At 50.3% G+C, this 19,724-nt stretch overlaps 1 protein-coding gene and 1 long non-coding RNA gene across 2 annotated transcripts in view; one reads left to right on the top strand and one right to left on the bottom strand.

The window, feature by feature from the left end:
• The window catches only part of ARHGAP40 (Rho GTPase activating protein 40), a 32,932-nt gene extending 15,092 nt beyond the window's left edge, over window positions 1–17,840 (top strand). Inside the window, exons 2-15 of the mRNA XM_033095100.1 lie at window positions 1,557–1,759; window positions 3,250–3,470; window positions 4,044–4,119; window positions 4,637–4,785; window positions 6,190–6,355; window positions 7,498–7,589; window positions 8,040–8,117; window positions 8,521–8,680; window positions 10,580–10,662; window positions 12,241–12,447; window positions 14,299–14,439; window positions 15,201–15,370; window positions 16,497–16,549; window positions 17,524–17,840. Of these exons, the coding sequence (XP_032950991.1) occupies window positions 1,557–1,759; window positions 3,250–3,470; window positions 4,044–4,119; window positions 4,637–4,785; window positions 6,190–6,355; window positions 7,498–7,589; window positions 8,040–8,117; window positions 8,521–8,680; window positions 10,580–10,662; window positions 12,241–12,447; window positions 14,299–14,439; window positions 15,201–15,370; window positions 16,497–16,549; window positions 17,524–17,627 (1,903 nt within the window). The 3' untranslated portion in view covers window positions 17,628–17,840. The remainder of the gene's footprint in view (window positions 1–1,556; window positions 1,760–3,249; window positions 3,471–4,043; window positions 4,120–4,636; window positions 4,786–6,189; window positions 6,356–7,497; window positions 7,590–8,039; window positions 8,118–8,520; window positions 8,681–10,579; window positions 10,663–12,240; window positions 12,448–14,298; window positions 14,440–15,200; window positions 15,371–16,496; window positions 16,550–17,523) is intronic.
• On the bottom strand, window positions 15,402–17,496 carry LOC117016060 (uncharacterized). Its single transcript, XR_004421827.1, has 3 exons — window positions 17,282–17,496; window positions 16,646–16,777; window positions 15,402–16,526 (listed from the first exon to the last, which is right to left on the bottom strand). It is a non-coding gene; the product is annotated as an uncharacterized LOC117016060 (long non-coding RNA).
• Window positions 17,841–19,724: the final 1,884 nt, after the last annotated feature.

The following is a 19,724-nucleotide window of genomic DNA, read 5'->3' as shown; positions in this document are numbered from 1 at the left end:
CAGATGGAAAAAGACAAGAACGATTTCACTTAATGTGTGGGATATAAAACTGAGAACAACAAATGAATAAATAAGACAAACAAACAAACAAAAACTCATAGACACAGACAACAGTTTAGTGGTTACCAGAGGGTCAGGACAGAAGGGGCGTGGTAGGAGAGGGTAAAGGGGATCAAATATATGGTGACTAAAGGAGATTTGACTCTGGGTGGTGAACACACAATGCAATATATAGATGATGTATTATAGAAATGTACACTTGAAACCTATATCATTTTATTAACCAATATCCCCAATAAATTTTATGAAATGAAAAAAATAAAAAGCCAATTGAGTCTTTTTCTTTTAACCAAGCAGTTTAGACCATCTGTGTTTATTGTTTCCTTTGCCTTTTGTCTGTCTCCAGATGGAATAAGGAATTTGTTCTATAATCTTGCCTGGGATCATTACTGAACTCAAATGTCTGTAGAATTTGCAAAATATACCTTTTTCCTATTAGAGGATATTGGGCAAATACTCGTATTTCCTCTCTCTAGTGACAGGGTGGGTTATGATCTGTTTTGCTGATATGTCTCAGGGTCTATGTGGACTCCTGCTCCCAATCACCATTTTTCAAGGGGAGCAGCATAGAGATTTTATCCCCCAGCTCATTTGAAGCACCAGAATATCATTTATCTGGGCCCGGAGACCTGCACGCTCTTATTCTGGGATTATTTGCACAAAGTGGAATCACGTAGTTTGTGCAGAAGAGGAGATGCAGGGATTTGGGGCTCTGAGGGTAAACCACATAGCTGTCAGCTTAACCAGGAGCACTGGAAGTGGGACCTGGAAAATCCAGCTGAGGTTGGTCCCTCCCCCATCTCTCCATGGCGTCAGAGGGTCCTCTCGGGGCTTGTCTTAGGAGACTGGCTATTCCAGCCCCACCATTTTCACACGGCTTCCCGATTCATGGACCTGACACCGACCCCTTCTATCTCTTGTGTCAACATCTTGAGAGTATCTGATTGGCTCATTTGGTGGATAGTACCTCTGTGATCTGGGCCTTCAGTCTGTTCAGATTTGAGTGAAGGAGAGGAGGAGTCGAGGTGGTCACGTGTTATAGATAGGAAAGCCAGGGCTGTGGAAGTCATATTCACAAATAAGGGGGTGTGGGTAGGGAGGAGATAATTGACATATTGGGTAAAAATTCAACGAGGTGGGTCAGGAGCTGCACTATAATTTCCTTGTACATCCTGGTGTTTAATTCCCTCTTATCAATGTTTACTCTACCATATGTGTGTCCAAGGTTGTTTGCCTTGCCCAAGAAGGTAGAAAGAAGCAGGGCCATAGGCCCTTTCTCCATTCTCTGCAGCATTATTTGTTTCCAAGTGATTCTGAGGGGGTGACGGGTAAACTGGTCAACTTGCTGAGACTAGCTGTGTGTCTGTCACCCCTGAGAAATATGCTCAGTAAGCTCGCCCAGCTCTCAGAAGCTCCAGGCAGATTTCAGGAGAACCATAAACTCCATCATGAGCAGAGCATTGCCTGACTTTTCTCCTCCCTCCTGCTTCCTGCAGCTCTGGCCCCTCCTCAGGCCCAATGAGTCAGCTTCCCCAGAAGGATCCCCCGCGAGCACACCCTGCCAAATGCTCCCATTCCCAGCTGTCCTCGGCGGAGAGCTTGTCCATGGATGGCTTTTGGATGGAGGTGGAGCAGATCCAACAGAGGGATGAGCGGAAAGCAGAGGATGGCAGTGGGAGTGAAGGGCGGCTACCAGAAGGTGAGGAGCTCTGGAGGGGGCTGCAGGGTGGAAGGGAGGCCCTCATTCCGGGGGAGACATGTGAGAGGTCCAGACACCAACCAGAACATGCAAGGGCTTGATCTCTCACTTGGACTTATGCAGTATCCTCTTCACTGGTCTCCCTGATCCACCCTTGCTCTCTGCTGTCTGTTCTCCATACATCAGTCAAAACACTCCTTTAATAATGTAAGTTAGATTATGTGCCTCCTTAGATGAAGTCATTCAGCAGATATTTATGAGTGCCTATTCTTTACTAGGCACTATTTTAGGCCCTGGGATACAACAGTGAACACAAAACAAAGTTTGTCTCCTTGTGGAGCTAACATTCGAGTGGAATTCTAAGTAACCCATGGATGAGGGAAAAATATTTAGTAAATGTACAGGACTACTGAGATACAGATAAAATCATACAGGTGGTGCGTGAATGTCTGCATTTCAGGAATCACTGGTTTTTTTGGATAAGATCCCATGGTTAGCAGGAAGGATAAAGGATCCTGGTATCAGAGGAGACTCAGTACGTTCACCAGCTGGTGCAAATTAGGGGCGGACCCACAAAGTTGCAGGTGCCCTGGAAGAGTTTTTTGGTTCCCAAGTGCAGAGGTGATGTTGGAGAAAGACTTCTGTGTCTGGCTTATCTGCGCAACACAGGCTGTCATAAAAGCAGTTTCGATTTTTGAACCACCAGCACCTGGTTGACTAACTTGGTCCAACTTTGCACAGCTAAATACATTGCACCAATCCAGTGCTCGCACATGGGTACAACTTCCTCCCCAGCTCTCGTCTGTTTTCCCCATAATAAGGGAGGACCTTGCCAGGCCAGTGTTTCTCAAGTGTGATCTGAAGGCTCTATTGTATTAGAATCATCTCAGGGTGGTGGGGCAGGGGGTGGGGGGGGACCCACATGCAGATTCCCGGGCCCTGAACCTGAACTCCTAGGGCAGAATCTCGGGTGGTGCGACCCAGGAACCTGCAGTCTCAGCAGATCCCACGATTTGGATGAATGGCGGTTTTCTTACAAAGCACAGTTGAGGGGACAATCCCAACCCAAATAAAGTCTTGAATAGAGCTGGACTTTCCAAGGGGACACCAACTTCTTGCCCACGCTGTCCCCAGCTGGGCCCATGTGACCCTGTGGTGGTTTCTTCCAGATTTGGGCGGGGGAGTGAGTTCATTGCTATATTCTAGAATCAGTACAGACGTCCTTCCGCAGCCTGCTGTTTTCTAGAGAATGCAGTATTATAAATTTAAATCCAGATACTGGTTAGTGCCATCTGGGCCCCCCAAATTCTCAGATGTTTTGTTAGGTCTTCTCCCCATTGAAGAGTGTGGCTGGTGTTAGTGGGTCTCACAGTCAGATATGTGGATATTCTTGCGTCCATGTGTATGTTTCTGCATGTGCCTTTGGTAAGTGCATGCGGCTGAGTGTGTAGCTATGTGTGCTCACCTGGGTGTTCTCCCTCTGTTGGCAGAAGGAGAAATCGAATCCCAGTGGCTACAGGACACAGGCCTGTCAGGCCTCCTTGGTGGCCTGGGCTTGGACAGTCATCCCCGGAGGCTCCTGTCCACACTTACACGGACCCAGGTGGCTGCTGTGTGCCGCCGGCTGGAAATCTACAACTGCTCGGCCCGAAGACGCCACAAGGCACCTGTCAGAGATGTCAGGGACATCTTTGGAGGCTTCAGTTCAGGGGTGAGTAAGTGGCATAAGGGTCAGTGCAGGCCCTGTCTGCCTGGGCCCATTGTGGTGGCACCACTTCTTACGGGGTGTAGTGCTTCTGCTGCAGGGCTGTGTTGGTGTATGCTTGCATACGTGCTTGCATGGCAGTGTCCCCATGTGTGTAGGTCTGCCTGCTGTGTATGCAGGATATATTTGCCTGTTGTCACTGTGTCCTTGGGTAAGCCTGAAACCTCAGGTTCTCTCTATACATAACTATTATGAGTACAATTACCATACTTTATATTGTCGTGTACATCCTGCCGGCACTTGCAACCTGACAGGTTGTGGGCGTTCGATCCTTTCTTGGAATAGATTTGAAATGGAGTAACACATGATTAATACAACGGGCACTGATGGCAGACGGATCTGGGTCCCACTGCCTATGTCCCTCCTTTGCAGCTGTGGGATCTTGGGCAAGATGTTTGAGCTTTAGCTGCTCTCTCTGGCTGTGAAGAATGGGTCGTGAATGTCTTCTGTTTCCCAGGGTTGTGTGGGTATCATCTGCTTCCCACACAACTAGTTGGGGATTATCTGTAATTTGCATAGGAAATGTCTTCAGAGAATGGGGACTCGGGTATGAAATGGACCCAGCTCAGTTCCGGGACTCCTAAGTCTCCTTCAGGTAAGTGGCCTTCATTCTCCGGGGCCCTGGGGATCCTCCAGGCTGCACAAAGGGCTTGTTCTGTGAGGTAAGAGAAGGTGAACACCTCTGGGCATTTTCCTCTTCCTGCTCCTTCCTTGCCTTCCCTGCTTGAGGGCAGTAGGAAGGAACCCCTAGGCCACAAGTTGGGCCCTTGAGTGGGGTTTCCCCATCAGGCCCATGGGCCTCAGCCTGGAAAATCACGTCCTGGGCAATAAGCCCTAGCTAGGAAACCACTTCCTGGGGCAATGGGCCTGAGTCCTAAGCTTACTGCTTTGATCCTGGGACTTTGAGCTTGAGCCTGGGAAATAACTTCTTGGGGCAAAGGACCTGAGTCCTTAGCCTAAGAACTTGCTTCCTGGGGTCATAATCTCAGCCTCCTGACCTTAGGAGATTGCTACTGAGTTTACCAGGCTTGAGCAAGGGCGCAAGCTCTGGGCTTGGAGGCAGTAGGGAGGTAGCCGGTCCTGACTGCCTCTCGGTTCCATTTCCCCAGCAGCAGCAAAGCCTGAGGGGCTGCAGGCACAGGCTGGGAGGGAGGAAGTCTTCCACATGGACTCTGCCTACTCGGAACAAGCTGTGCTGCTCCTGCAGAGGGGCGGGCCGCCCCTGAGAAGCACCTGTACCTGGAGCCAGGGTTCCCTGCCGGTGAGAATGCTGCCCCGAGGGCTGGTGGCCAGGCCCTCCCATTGACCGTCACTCTCTACTGTTTAGGACTTTGCCCCCACCCCTGCAGTCATCTCTAATCCAATGTGAAAGTACTTTCATTCCCTGGAATATAATATTTTTTCTTTTGAAATAATTTTGGAGTCACAAGAAGTTGCAAAAATAGTACAGAGTTTCCATCCACTCTTCACTTAATTTCTCCCAGTGATAATGTTTTAATGTGCCCGTAGTACATCAAATAAAAATTTAAAGAATGACTTTCTATTTTTAAAGCATCAGGGATAATTAATGTTCAACATTATCTCATCTTCTAGCCTTGAGGATTTGATTTCCCCTATTAAACTATGAATGATGATAATAATTAATAATGCTAAAGATACCACATTGTGTAAATAAACTTTAAAACTAGTAATAGTTATAATGATTGAGTACTCACTATGTGTCAGACACTGTGTTTTATATGCTTTATCAAATTCAATCTCCCCTAAAATCCTGTGAAGTGGATATTGTTAGTAGCCCTATTTCACAGGGAAGAAAATTGACACACATAAAGATAAAATGATTGACCCAAACTCACAGGTAACATCCGAACTTGAACCCAGAAAGTGTGACTCCGTAGCCCATCCAGCAAGCACTAGGCTGTATTATAGCCATAACGTTATTACCTACAAGCACAGCACGCTTCCTTTCTCTTCTTAGAACACTCGAATGGGCACTGGGGCATAATCTGGCCAAGTCCTCCAGGCAAAAACTCAACAAATCTGACCCTGGCTCTTGGCTGTTTTTCACCTTTGGCCGCAGGAAGGCCCGGAACTGCCTGCAGATCCCCCACTGTTGCCTCTAGGTGGCGCGGTCGAGCATCATTTATTTTTCAATAATTCTGTCATTATTCCGAGTGAGGACGAGGAGCACTGGAGCCGGGGATGGGACAGATGGGGTGAGAGAGAGCAACAAAGGACCAGAATAGAAGCAGTGAGGCCCGTGGGGGAGGGCGTGATCCCTCTCTCCAGCCCCTCATGTTGGAATGCAGGCAGTGAAAAACAGCTTACGTTTATTGGAGTCTCCCTGAGGGCTTGGCATTCTAAGCACTTATATTCCTAGCCCATTTTACCCTCACAAAAACCTTATGAGATAGGCACTATTTTATGATTACGGGTGAGGAATTAGAGTCTAAGAAGGTGACCCAGTAAGTCAGAGGGAGAGCTTGCACTTGAACCTGGGATGAAATCCTGAGCCCCTGCTCTCATCCACTCTGTTCTTCCTCCTCCAAACCGCCTCGTGGAGGTGGGGGAGGGGACGCTGCGGCGTGGTGGGGGGGCGGGTAGGTGGAGCCGCAACACACTTGGACTCCAGGGCTTGAGCGATTGTCTCTGCTTGCCTCCCTAGAAGTTTAGGATCCCCAAAGGCAGACTTGGCTTGACCAGGACAGGAGACTTGTCCTTGGAAGACATGAAAAAGATCCATGCTTTGGCCCTCATCGAGTTCACTGCACTCTGTGACGTCCTCGGCTTGGACCTGAAAAGGAGCAAGGCAGGGAAGCGGAAGGCAACAGGTCAGCAGTCCCCAGCTCATCAAAAACCCTGTGGCGATCGTCCTAGCTTTCTCATCAAAGGGCTGCGTGGGGAATCTTCTACCAAAACATGCTTAGCTGCTTTATTTCCTTCTAGCATATGTAGTTTTTTCTGCACATGAAAACAATTCCTGCTCGTTGTAGGCAAGTTGGGAAATAGAGTAAAATCCAAAAAGGAAAAATACAATTCAGATATAAGCACTATTAACTTTTACTGTATCATCTTCCTTCTCTCCCACCTGCCCCGTGTGCATACCTTTTTTTTCCCACTTAATATTATAGATTTATGGACATTTCCCAGTTATCATCTGATTCAGCTATTGCCACAATAATGTAGATAGCAGGCAACCCCAAAACTCATGACTTAAATCAATAATTATTTACTCATGCGGGCAGGTTTGTGTGTGAATCTTGGGGGTTGGTTCCAAGTTGTGAGCTGGGGCTGGGTCCGCTTATCCTCCTGGGACCAGCAGGCCATCTGAAGCCTGTTTTCATGACAATGGCAGAAGCACAAGAGGGCTAACCTACCATACAATGCACTTGAAGCCTCTGCTTGCATCAGGGAGGCAAATGCTCCATTGACGGAAGCTATCACCTGGCTGACTAGCAAGAAGTGGGGAAGCATTTTCTGCTTCTTTAATGGGAAGAATTGCAAATTCACATGGCAAAGGCTGTGTGGGTTTAATAGAGAAAGGGGTAGGCAGGTGAAGAGAGAAGGAAGGACATTGCAGAGTAGATTTGGAAGAAGGGATTTACCTGAGAAGACTGCAAGGCAGGATGGTTGAGGAGACCTGGGAACGTGGCCCATCCCTGCAGAGTAGACCCTCTACCCCAGCCCACTGCTACATATGGTACCCAGCACTCCCTGGGGCAGTAGCGTGTTTTCCTTTCAACACCCCTTTCTCCAGCTGAGATTTTCTGCTCTGTGATGCATGTAACGTCTTCATTATTGCTGAGGCCATGTGTTCTGCTTGAGAGCAGCTGAAACTCAACTACTGTCCAGAGAGCTCAGTACTCACGCAGGGAAAGGAATGATTCTAGTTGCCCAGGGGACCTTGCAGACTGGAGCCCAGTTGTCATTGCAGGATATGAAATGCCCCTTTTGCTCTTTTGACTTCCCATAGAAACTCGCCTTTTCGGCGTGTCCCTCGAAGCCCTGCTGGAAGCGGACCGTAAAGCGCTCCCCAGTACCCAGGTCCCGCTGGTCCTTCAAGCTGTAAGTTGTCTCCAGGTTGGGCTCATTTAGCCAGTGAAAGGCTGGCGCTGGGCATCACTGTTGGGGGATGTCTAGCCTGGGGGATAAGAGCGTGGACTTTAGAACCACGAGACCTTGGTTCAAATTCTGACTCTGACACGTGGCAGCTGAGACTTGGGGTGAAGTTTTGAACTTCAGTGAGTCTGCCTTTCAGTATCTGTGAAGTGGGGTTATAATAACAGTATCCTTTTCTTACTAAGGATTGAATGAGAAAAATGCATATTTAAGAAAAAAAATCTCTCAGAACAATGCCTGGCTCATGGAAGTGGCCAAGAAAGGTGCTATTCTTATTTTGAGGGCGACATTCTCCTAGCTGTTTCCTCTTCCTGGTTTTCATGGGAGACAAACACACTAGTTCGATTCCACCTTTCAGTGGTTTCTGGTTTAAATGTTGGGTTCTTTCTCTCATAGCTGTTGTCCTGTTTGGAAAAGAGAGGACTAGACACGGAAGGCATTCTCAGGGTACCTGGATCCCAGGCCAGGGTCAAGGTAATGGTTCGGCTTCCCCGACTTCCTCAAGGCTGCACCGCCCAGCACCCTCACATGTGCGTTAAGCCAGAAGAGAATCCAGTTCCCAGCCTGTCAGTGTTCTGTCTTTGGTCTCTGTTTGGGTCTTAGACTTCCAGGAGGGTTTGAAAGGGTGGAGGTGGTACAAGACAGCATGAGGGTTCAGAGTGTGGGCCCGGCAGTCAGACAGCCAACATTTGTTGAGCGAAACCCTGTGCCAACTGACACATTAGGCCACTTAATCCTCATAGCAATACTACGAGGTAGGTGCTATTATTGTCCCCAATTTGCAGATGAGAAAACCGAGGCCCAGAGAAGTAAGTGGTGGAGCATCTTATACTGGAGCCTTGGGCCAACTCCTCATTAGTGCCCCTCCTTCCTTCAGGGACTGGAACAAAAGCTGGAGAGAGATTTCTACACTGGCCTGTTTAGCTGGGAAGAGGTCCGCCACAACGATGCATCCGATTTGCTCAAAAGGTTCATCCGGGAGCTGCCGACACCCCTGCTCACTGCGGAGTACCTTCCGGCCTTCGCTGTGGTGCCCAGTGAGTGGCCCCCAGCCCTTCGCTTTTGGGGAGAAGAGCATTGGGTGGCCTGGGTTGGAGGGGGAAGTGGTGGGAAGACAGAACTACCTGTTCCCTGGGAGCTGATGGGACAGGATGTACGTACGTGTGTGTGTGCATGTATGTACATGAGCACATGTGCTCCACACACATGTGTGCATGTGTGTGGTGTGTAGGTGTGCGTGCGTGTATAGCATGTGCGCATGTCTGTGTGTTTTATAAGTCTGGGCATGAGTGTGTGTGTGTATAGTGTGACGGGGAGAAGAGGAGGGTAAGGTTCTGCACATCACAGCCCTTAGTGGTCCTCACATGGACCAGTTCTCTTCCCTTCACGATACCCATGGGGTCCCGCTTGTCAGGTTCGTCTAAGTGTGCGTCTGTGGGCACACGTGTGTGTGCATGTCCATCTGTCTGTGTGCGGACTGGCGTGTATCGTCAGCTCCCCCTTTAATTATATCCTGCATATTTATGTTCACACCTGAACTTCATAATCCACAGAAAATAAAGACAGTCACTTCCATTTTTCTCAAAATAATAAAGCCAGCTGCCTGAGATCCTGTTCGCAACCTTGAAGGAAGCCCAGGCACATTCTCTCTCTCTCTCTCTCTCTCTCTCTCTCTCTCTCTCTCTCTCTCTCTCTCTCTCTCTTATTCTCCAGAAAGCCTCAGGGCTCAGGTAGTCTGATCTCCACCCCTAAGCCAGAGGGCTGAGACCCAGAGAAATCCTCTCTAGTGTTGGCTTTTCATATAGATCAGATGAGATCATATCTCTTCCTGGCTTCATACCTTCCACAACCCACTTGGAATAAACTCTCACTCCCTATCTGGCCACAGGGCCCCCCTCTTTGCTCAGTCCCTGCTATCTCTGAGCCACCTCTTCTTGGTCTCCCTCCGTCCCCTCCATCTGGCTTTCACAGGCCCATTTCTCTCCTCCTTCAGGCCTCTGCACTTGCTGCTCTCTTGGTCTGGAAATCTGCCCCTCCCTCATCCTTTGGCTGCTGCTTCTTGCTGTTCAGAGGTCAGCTCAATGTCAGCTCCGCATACAGGCCCTCCCTGGCATGGCATGCCTGCCTACTAGGCGCCACCTATCATAATAATCTTTTATTTTCTTCTTAGTATGAATCAGTATCTGAAGATACTTAGATATTCTTTTGCTTGTTTATTGTCTGTCTTCTTCCCTGAAACATAAGCTCCACAAATATGTCACCTGTTTGCTTCCTTCACTGCTATGTCCCAGGTCCCTGGATTGGAGCTTGGCACCTAGTAGCTACTTGATGATATTTGTTGAGTGAGTGAATGAATGAACGCCACACTGGGCGCTCAGCCTGTGTCCCCCTACGCAGCCATCTTCCAGGGACCAACTAGCTCTCAGTTGATGGGTCTGGTCTGGCTCCGGTGAACTCTTTCTCTGAATTCCATACCTACCATCTCCTCTCCTCCCTGGAGGCCCTGACCCCAGCTGTGGGACAGCTTTTCCTTTTCAACCCTCACAACACAAAGGGTTTCATTAAACCAGTTGAGCTTTCCATCTGCCCTCCTTAGGGTGATGGCCGGCCCACTGCCTTTCTGAGTCTGGGCTACACCTCTCAGACTGCACATCTGGGCATGTGTGTGTGCGCGCACATGTGTGTGTGCACACGTGTGTGTTACTTTTTATTCACACGGTATGGAGAGTGAGCCTCGCAACCAGCACTGGTCTGAGCTCTGAGCTGACACTGGCCCAGGAAACAGTTCCAGGCCTTGTAAAGAAGGGTGTCCCTGGCTGTCCCTGGTTTCCAGCTCTGGAATCTGCCCTCCCCAAGAAGGGGCCTCCAGGTGGAAGGAGAGAGTCCCTGAGCCTCCCTGGGCGACCTGAGACTAAGTCTTCCCTCTCCTCCCGCAGACATCCCCCACCTGAAGCAGCGCCTGCAGGCTCTCCACCTGCTGATCCTGATGCTGCCGGAACCCAACCGAAATGCCCTGAAGGTAACAGTGACCTCAAGCCGCCTCCACTCTTTCATCTCAGCCCACCGCCACAGCGACAGGCTCCGAATGTGGGCCTTCATTCATTCAGCAACTCGCCAGGGGCAGGGCTGCCGCGATGGCCCACGGTGATGGCCAAGGCTTTCTGAGACTTTCTCCCTAAAGAAAGCAGATGAGTCCTGGGAGGATAGTGCTTACTGGGCTGTGCAATGCCGAACGTCAGTTCTATGTGGTGCCAACAGGTGTTACAGGGGAAGAGGGTGCCAGTGAGGTGGGTAAACACTGAGTTAATGACCCAAGGGTGAGGATCATTCTTTCCAACAGACTTCTCAGTGCCTTTGACATGCTTCAGCTCCAAGCGGGACGAGAGTAAGTAGCCCTTTCCCAAGGTAGTTGCTCACGGACCTCTTTTGTTACGGAAAGCATCGCATAGCAGGGTGTTCTATGCAGCACCAGTTTGGGAAATACTCTCTTAGGGAACTGCCACTGTGTATATACGAGTGGGTGCTCAGGACGGGGCTGGGGCTGGGTGCCGCCTTTGCTTAGCTCCCAGCACCCTCCTGGCTGTTCTTGGGTCAAACCCAAGGTGTACCTCTCGGGTGAGGGTGTGCGGAGGCCCCAAGTCTATTGGAATCCTTGTCTGATGTGGACATAGGAGGCGCCAAGAACGTATTTTTGTAACCAGAGAGAGCTGGGCTCAAGTGACCTCCCCTCGTTGTGCCTCAGCTTTGTTGAAAAGACAGCCTTTTTGAATTTCTGTTTCCTTTTCAGTGAACAGGATAATAACAACATCTGTGTAATTGTTTTGGGAATATAAGAGCTAACACTTAGGGAATCATAGAGTAAAAGATGTGGTACTTTTGGGCGCTCAATATATGCCCTTCCTTTCTTTTTTCCTCCCTCCCTTCCTCCCTTCCTTCCTTCCATCCTCATCCAACACCCAACCTTTCATCCATTCATCTTTTCATCCTTCTATCCCCCCTCCTTCCCTTCATCCTTACTGGCTATGTGGCCTTGGGCACATTCTCCAAGCCACAGTTTCCTTCTCTGTGCAATGGGTACAAATGATAGAACCTACTTTATAGAGTTGTTGGGAGGATTAAATGAGGTGACAAATGCATGTAAGGTGCTGACTAAGGGGCCAGGAACACAAAGAATACTTAATAAATGCCAGCTATCATCACCTCCCCCCTTTCTCGCCATTGTCTCTGCTTCTCTAGTCTTCCCCTTGCGTTTTGGGTAGATTCAGACCCCCCAGATCTAGAAAAAGGAGTTGTCCTGGGGCTCGCCAGGAAGAGACCCACTTCCCAGAGCTATGGCTCTTTTCTGCCTGAGAGTTGCAGTCTGACCTGGATGTCTCATTAGTCTCTGAGGGAGCAGGGAAGGGGAAGGTTTTGGGCCACATTTTGTAGAGCAGGAAACAGACACAGAGAGGTCATGGGGTAGGCTGATGGCAAAGCTGGAAGTGAAACCTCTGTCTCCTTCCAAGTGCCCCCAAGTCGCTCAGCAGGGTGTTCTGGGGAAAGTGGGGAGCCCCAGGGATGTGCTAAGATTTGAGGGAGGTTCTATGCTCTTCCCCAGGCACTCCTGGAATTCCTCAGGAAAGTGGTGGCCCGGGAGCAGAGCAACAAGATGACTCTGTGGAATGTTTCCACAGTGATGGCCCCTAATCTCTTCCTGCACCGAGGGCAGCCCCCCAAACTCCCCAAGGGCAAGGAGAAGCAGCTGGCAGAGGGGGCAGCTGAGGTGGTGCAGATGATGGTGCATTACCAGGACCTGCTTTGGACGGTGAGTGCTGTGGGCCAACAGGAGTGGAGGTGGTATCCATCTGGTCGCAGGCACAGGCCCCTGTCCCCCTCTGGGTACAGCTATTCTATTGCCTGTGCCATCCATGATTGTAGGTACTGTCCTTTCAAATCCCTAGTTGTGTCTCTTCTGGGACCTTTGTTGGATCCTATGTACGGCCAGTGTCCTCTTTTTCCCTTGCTTTAGCGTCCAAAAAGTGTCCATACTACCACACTGCTCAGTCAATCCATTGCCATCTGGTCTACCACAGATTAAGGGCGGTGGTCCCTGAGCTCCCACAAATAGTTCTCTCATATCAAAAATTTAATACTGCTGAAAAAAAAACCCCACTCCCCTGAGAGGCCTGAGCCAGGTCACCAACATACCCCTGCCCCCAGGAGCCTGCCCTGAGTAACAATCCAAAACAAGGGCGAGAAACAAGATTAAGGAAAGAGACACCCTCTGTGGTATGTGCATGCGAGGCCTGCTAACGGTCGAGGGCAGAGCAGGAGCACTGAGAAATTCCCGCCAGCACTCAAGGTTCCCGTGGACACCAGGTAGCCCTGCCCACCACTGATGACCAGGCCACTTCATTTGGAAATGTGAAGCCTCTTCTGTCCATGTCTCCATTCGTCCTTCCATTTACTCACCCACCCACCCACCAATCCATACATCCATCCACGTACCCACCCACGCACCCCTCCACACATCCATCTATTCATCCACCCACCCATTTACCTTTTCTCCCTCCCCCCTCCATCCCTCCCTTCCTTCAAGCTTCCTATCCCTGTCTCCACCCATAAAGTCATTAAGATAGCTTTTGACTCCAGAAACCAGCAAGTGAAGCTCTCTGACTCTTCCCAGTTTCTCCCTCATGACACCCAGGCACTCCTTTGTGTTTTGAACACACCAAATGCAAGCTGGTTCACCAAACTCATCCTGTACTTCACACCTCTGAGTTTTTGCTTATGCGTTTATTCTGCCTGGAATTGCCTTACTTTTTAAATAAAGGACAGAAGCCTGGTGCCGTCTACTCATTCTTCAAGTCCTAGTTCAGGAGTCACTTCCTCCGTGGCAAAACCCCACCGCTCCCCCTTACAGGCACACGTAAATGCCCATAGGTCCTGCCTTCTCTATGCCTTTTCAGTTCTCGGAGGTAATGTGGCTGCTAAAACACTTTCCATTACAAGACTTTTTTATTGTAGGGAGTTTCAAAAATTCAAGAAATGCTTACATATCTTCTTGTAAAAGTTTCAGGCAACACAGATGTAGATAAATAAAATGGAAGAATTCCCCTCAGTCTCCCGCTATGTGTATTAGGCATCGCACCGCCAGTAAGTAGAGGAGCCCAGAATGGAACCAGGCCTGTCAGACCCCAGGGCACATGCTGCTTGTTATCAGGTCCATGGAGTCTGGATTCTCCGGACTCCCCTGCAGGGTTCCGACTGGAGAGAAGGGTATGGGTTGGTCTGGGGGTCCCTGTGGGGATTCACCAATGCAGGGCTGGCTGGGGGTTCTCTGAGCCTTAGCCATACATGGTTTTGGTGACACCCATGCCTGAGTGTGCCATCAACAGCTGTCTCAGAGCAAGTGCAGGACCTTCCAGCTTCTGTCTGGGGAGACCACTGTCCACTAAACTCAAAGCCTGGCTTTCTCAGAGTCCCTTACTCCATGGCCCTCTTTAGAGGCTAAATGGTGCCGCTCCTCCCACCACCAGTGCTTCAGCCCCGAGTTCAACAACCAGGCCCTGTGTGGAGTGCTGGGATAGGAAAGAGGCCATAGCGACCCTGGTGGGCTCTGCCTCTCACGCCAGCAGCTCCATGCCCCTGCTAAGACTTGTCACTCTCTGGCCAGGTCGCCTCTTTCTTGGTCGCCCAGGTGCGAAAAGTGAACGACAGCAGTAGCCGGCGCCCCCAGCTCTGCGATGGAGGCCTCAAGACCTGGCTGCGAAGAATACACGCGGACAGGGGCAAGGCAGGGGATCGCCCCGAGGCGGTGAGTCCCCTCCCCCACTCCCGCCCAGGCGGACGGAGAAAGGGGCCAGGAGCGGCGAGAGGGCACCTGGTGTGTTCGCATCCTCCAGGTACTGGCTACCAAGCGGCCAGAAACGGCGCTGCCGATGGCGGCCACCAGGGGGCGCGCCGACCCCACCGCATCGAGCGAGGAGCGGGTGTCTGACAGGACTGAGGAAAGAGGAAACTTGTGCGGTGTGGGGACTTCTAGAAGTTATCTCCCTTGCCCCATTTTTAGGCAGCCCCTTGCGTGCCTGACCAAGGGTAGGAAAAGTGGGGGTTGCTTTGTGAGGTGTGGGGTGATTGGGGCGAGGAGGAGAATAGAAGGGAAGGGCCTTCCTTGAATACTGAGAGTTCCTGGGAGGAGCCCTGAACAGGGTTCCTTATTAGAGTTCACAGAGCAATTGACTAGTGCCACGTTGTGTATGTGTGCAGACATGACGAGTATTTATATAAACCCGTGTACAGGTGTTTGTAGGCGCATTGCATGCACTCCTGTGGTGTGTCCGAGGATGAATGCACGTGCATGCATGTTTCTATGCCTGTGTTTGTTATGCACACTTTGGAAAACCTATGTAAGTGCATAAGGTAGGATTTGGGCACAAGCGAGTGGTGTGTTTGCAATGTGTGCATTTTGTATTTTTAGCATGGGGATTTGTGTAAGTGCACATGGAAGAGTGTTTATGCACACACATTTGAATTCCAGGTGTGCGTGTGTATGCCTATGGATCTCTCTCTCTGCAGACTCCCAAAGTGGCAAAGATCCAGGTGGCCTGGCCTATCAAAGATCCCCTGGAGGTGCCCCTGAGCCCCAGCACCAAAGTAGCCCATGTCCTCAGGCAGTTCACAGAGTGCCTCAGCCCTGGTTTCCAGGGTCAAGAGGGCAGTGAGGACAAGGAGAGCCTCCTCCCACGGTAAGGGGCACCTCCCCGAGACGGGAGCCTTTCCCCTGCAGAGAGCAGGGAGCGGGTGCAAGGAGGGGTCTGCACCTCAGAGCTGAAGGCCATTAACGGGTGGGTTGGCCTTTCCCTTTCTGAGGGGATCAGAACTGGCTTCTCCAACCTTCTTAGAGAGATTCTTGGCTTCAAATAATAATGATAATAGCATTCATTTCATGAACAGGTACTTAATGAATGCCTGCTATAGACCAGGTACCATGTGGAAGGCTAGAATCACACTGCAAAGAGTACACAGGGGCCCCGGATTTACAAACTTATAGCCCTGTGGAAGACAGAGACATGAATCAAATAACCACAGAGTCAGTATCGAGTTACAAACTGTATTAGGTTTTATAAGAAATATAGGAAATAATGTGAATGTAAGACAAGACACCTGGTATATAGTCTGGGGCATGAAGTAAAGCTTCCAGGCACAAAAAAGTGCATGTGCAAAGATCCTGAGGCAGCGTGGCCAAAGAGCTGGAAGAGGATCAGTGGGGCTGATATGCAACCATCATTCCAGGATGCACAAAACAAGCTGAGCTCTCAGGAGCTTCCTTGGTGGAGTTGGCAGGAAGGACTCTTGGACTGTTAGTCCTTAGCAAGTGTCTAGTCCAGTTCTTCCTTGTACAGATAGATGGTAAAGGGGAAGGGGCTTGCCCAGCGCCACACGACAAACTGGGGACAGGTTGTGGAATTGAACTCGTATGATGATTATATGATACTTACATGATAACTATAATTATCATACAATATCCATAATCCATCTTGACTCAGAATTTGCCGCTCACAGCAGACTCCTGACCCCACATGTCATCCCTAATCCCACCCAGCTTCCATTCTGATGCTCAGCAGGTAGGGGCTTTGTGGTGGGGGACCCATGGTTGGCCCTCTCTGAGTGCCGTCCGGCGGGCTTTTCCCTGCCTCTGGGCACTGGGCTCCTTCATGGCTCCGGCTCTCTCATGAGGGTCCTTATGTTTTATCTCCCACCTGGGACCCAAAATCAGTGAGCACCACCCCGTCCAGGCCTGGGGTCTGTAAGCAGTTGTTGGTCTTGCTGCCTTGAGAAGAGCTCAGCAATTTTCTCCTCTCTGTCTTGAAGCAGGTCCGTGAAGTCAGCCAACACCGTCCTCTACGAAATTGGAGGGAATATCAGTAAGTTACCAGTGGGGAGAGGGTCCGAGCCCAGGTCCCTGGAGCTCTCTGACCTTGAGGGCTTCCTGGGCTCTTCTGGGGAAGATTGGTACCCACCTGCAGTTGAGCCTTCTGCTCAGGTCTCTGTCTCCCATGAAACCAGGTGGAATGCCGCTGCGAGGTTAGGGGTCAGCTTGTGGCCACACCTCAGGATTCCAGCTTGGAGTTTTGAGTAGGGCCTAGAGTGCCCTCAGGTGTGGAAAGGGCAGAATTTTTTGTTTAGTGTGATGGTTGTCAGTACCACCAGTGAAATTGATGCCTCTGGGCCACCCTAGCTGAAGTGGACCAAGGGCCATGGATTCCTTAAGGAATTCCACAAGCACTCGTCCAGCTCTGCGAGACCTCTGGTTTGAGCAGCGATTCTCAAACTTAGCGATGTGTCAGAATCACCTGGAGGGCTATTAAGACACAGGTGGCTAGAGCCTGAGAATCTGCATTTCTAACAAGTTCCCAGGAGATACTGATGGTGTTGGTGTAGGGTCCACCCTGGGAGAGCCACTGACCAAGGAGCAGAGGCTTAGACAAAGCTTAGGGAGTAATGATGCACTAATCGGGATACTCCTCAGGAAGAGCCTTACAAGGGCAGGAGAGGAGGAAAACGGGTGTAGTCTGGCCATGACCACAAGGGGGCTCTGGAGTGCCAACTGCATCGGGGTGGTTCCTCTTAGAGGCGGGGAGGATGGTCTTTCCTACCTCTGTGTCAGTCATTGGCTGTGGGCTGCCCTGGGGGCGGAGCCATAATTTTCCCCGCCAGGCACCCGACATCAGCGGAGGTCGATTCTGCAGAGAAAGGAGTAGCTGTGACCCAAAGAAGCCAAGGCTCACACAGCTGGGGTTTGGGGAAGTTGGTGCGCTGGCCCCGCGAGGGGCCCTGGGCAGGCCAGCAGCGGCTTCCACAACCACCATCCTCATCCCTCTTCCCCCTGCTCCCACAGGTGAGCATCGCCTGGACCCAGATACCTACCTCTTAGATCTGTACCGCGCCAATCCCCTTGGCCAGTGGGTCATTAAACAGCCCCACCTAAGCCCCGGACTCTAAGGAGCAGCCCTGGATGCCACACCTCCGCCCCCTACAGGCTCTGGGCTCTGTGCCGGTGCGCCAGCGAGGGAGCGCAGCTGCCTAAGGAGAAGGCCTAGCTCTTCCTCTAAGGCGTCTTCTCCTCTGAAATGCCTCTCAGGTCCGGAGAAGGCTCGCAGCTGGGGCCGTCTCCTTCCTGCGGAGCCCTCACCCTGTGTAGTCCCGACCATCATGACCGTCCTACGCCATGTTTGCTGCATGACAGCACCACTTGGGGCCTTGGAGCTCCACGAATTTTTATTCGTGATTTCCAGCCCTAAGGAGAATAAAATATGCAGCACCTCTATCAAGAGGCAGGGTTCCCCCCCACCACCCCAGGAAAAATTGCTTTCAAAGCAATGTATAGTGGGACAGCCCTCGAGAGAAAGCCAGAGAGCTCTGTGGCCTTGGGCAGGCCCCTTGCCTTCTCTGAAACCCCCTTGAAGGGTGAAGGGTTTGGACCTCAGGACAGAGAGCAAACACCATGGCCATGAAACAGCCCCCGGGAGAACTGGGAAGAGGTGAAACCTCCCTTCACAGTTCTCATGTTTTCAACGTTGCTTTGTACAACCTTGTCATTTTGTAATATGATATTTAAATTCTGTTTGAACATTAAAGGCACAAGTTAAATGTCACTTTTACTTTGTTTAAGTCTTTTTCTCCCCAGCCGAGCTCTCAGTGAATGTTGTCCTTCCAGTGAGTTACCATGGGAGTGTGGTGATGAGAACATCTTGCTGTGTTTCTCAACATGGTCTGGCCATACCTTGAACCTGCAACCTCCCAGAGGGTCTGGGAGGAGAACCCAGAAAGGGGAGGGATGGAGTCATGACAAGTTGGTATGGGGGGGGGGGCACTGCAGGAACAGCTTCTCTGGGATCCTGTCCCCACCCCTCTCATCTGCTGTGGACCCAGGTCTCCCCCTTCCTCCTTTCCCCTATCCTGGGTCTGTCTCCTCAGGGCAGGTGAAGCCTCATTCATTCATTCATTCAGCAATGAATTTATTAAGCCGGAGTTGCCGTTTCTGTTCCTCAATTCCTTCCTCTTCCCTACAATCTACCTACAAGCTCCGGAGGATCTCCCTCCAAAATACATCCCAATCTCCCTTCTTCACTCCTTTGTTCCTGCTGCCATCCTAACCCAAGTCACTAACACCGCAATGTCTTTGGTGATGGATAATGGTGATCATGATGGTGATGGTGATGGTGAAAGTGATGGTGCAAAGTCTCAATGGCTTCAATGCCTTGAAGTACTCTCTCTTCCTGCCCTCCTATCTGTCTTCTGTACAGCAGCCACAGTGGCCCTTTTAAAACAAAAATTCAAAGCTACTAAAAGCCCTTCTACTGAAGACCTTCCAGAAGGATCTCATACCACTTAAAATACTGTCCCAACTCCTTACCCTGACCGATGAGGCCTATTTAGTGTTTCTGATACCATTTCACCCGCACTTCCCCTCACTTTGCAGAGCCAGCCATAGGAGCCTTCTTTCAATTCCTCAGACATACCAAGTTCATTCCTACTTTTGCACTTGCTGGTCTCTCTGCCTGGAACACTCTCCCTCCAGCTGCTCCCATGGTCAGCTCCTTTCACCTCTAGGTCTCATGTCAGATGTCCCTTCCTTCAAGAGCCCTTCTCTGACCATCCCATTCGAAGGTGTTTCTTCTCCTCTCTCTCTCTCTCTCTCTCTCTCTCTCTCTCTCTCTCTCTCTCTCTCTCCCCCCCTCTCTCCTCTTTCTCTCATCACTTTAATTAGTTAAATTAATTGGTCATCATTACCTGAAATTATCTTATTTAATTCATTTTTTTATCATGTCTCCCCAATTATGATGTAGCCGCATGAAGGCAGAGACCTTGTGAGATTTTGTTCATCTTTGTGGATATGACAGTACATAGTAGTTGCTCAATAAAAAGAGATGGATGAATGAATGAATAAAGGAATCCCTCTCTTTCCCCTCTGTCTGTTTCCTCTAAAAACTGTTGCCCTCACTACCTGACTTAACTCTGACCTCCCTGGTTTGATGTGTGAAAATGAGGAAATGTACCTGAAGTACCTATAGCAAGTGCTTATTCAGTGTTATCCTT

Source organism: Rhinolophus ferrumequinum, chromosome 23, assembly GCF_004115265.2.
Source record: "Rhinolophus ferrumequinum isolate MPI-CBG mRhiFer1 chromosome 23, mRhiFer1_v1.p, whole genome shotgun sequence".
Classification (NCBI taxonomy): Eukaryota; Metazoa; Chordata; class Mammalia; order Chiroptera; family Rhinolophidae; genus Rhinolophus; species Rhinolophus ferrumequinum.
This window is presented reverse-complemented; position numbering and strand designations above follow the sequence as displayed.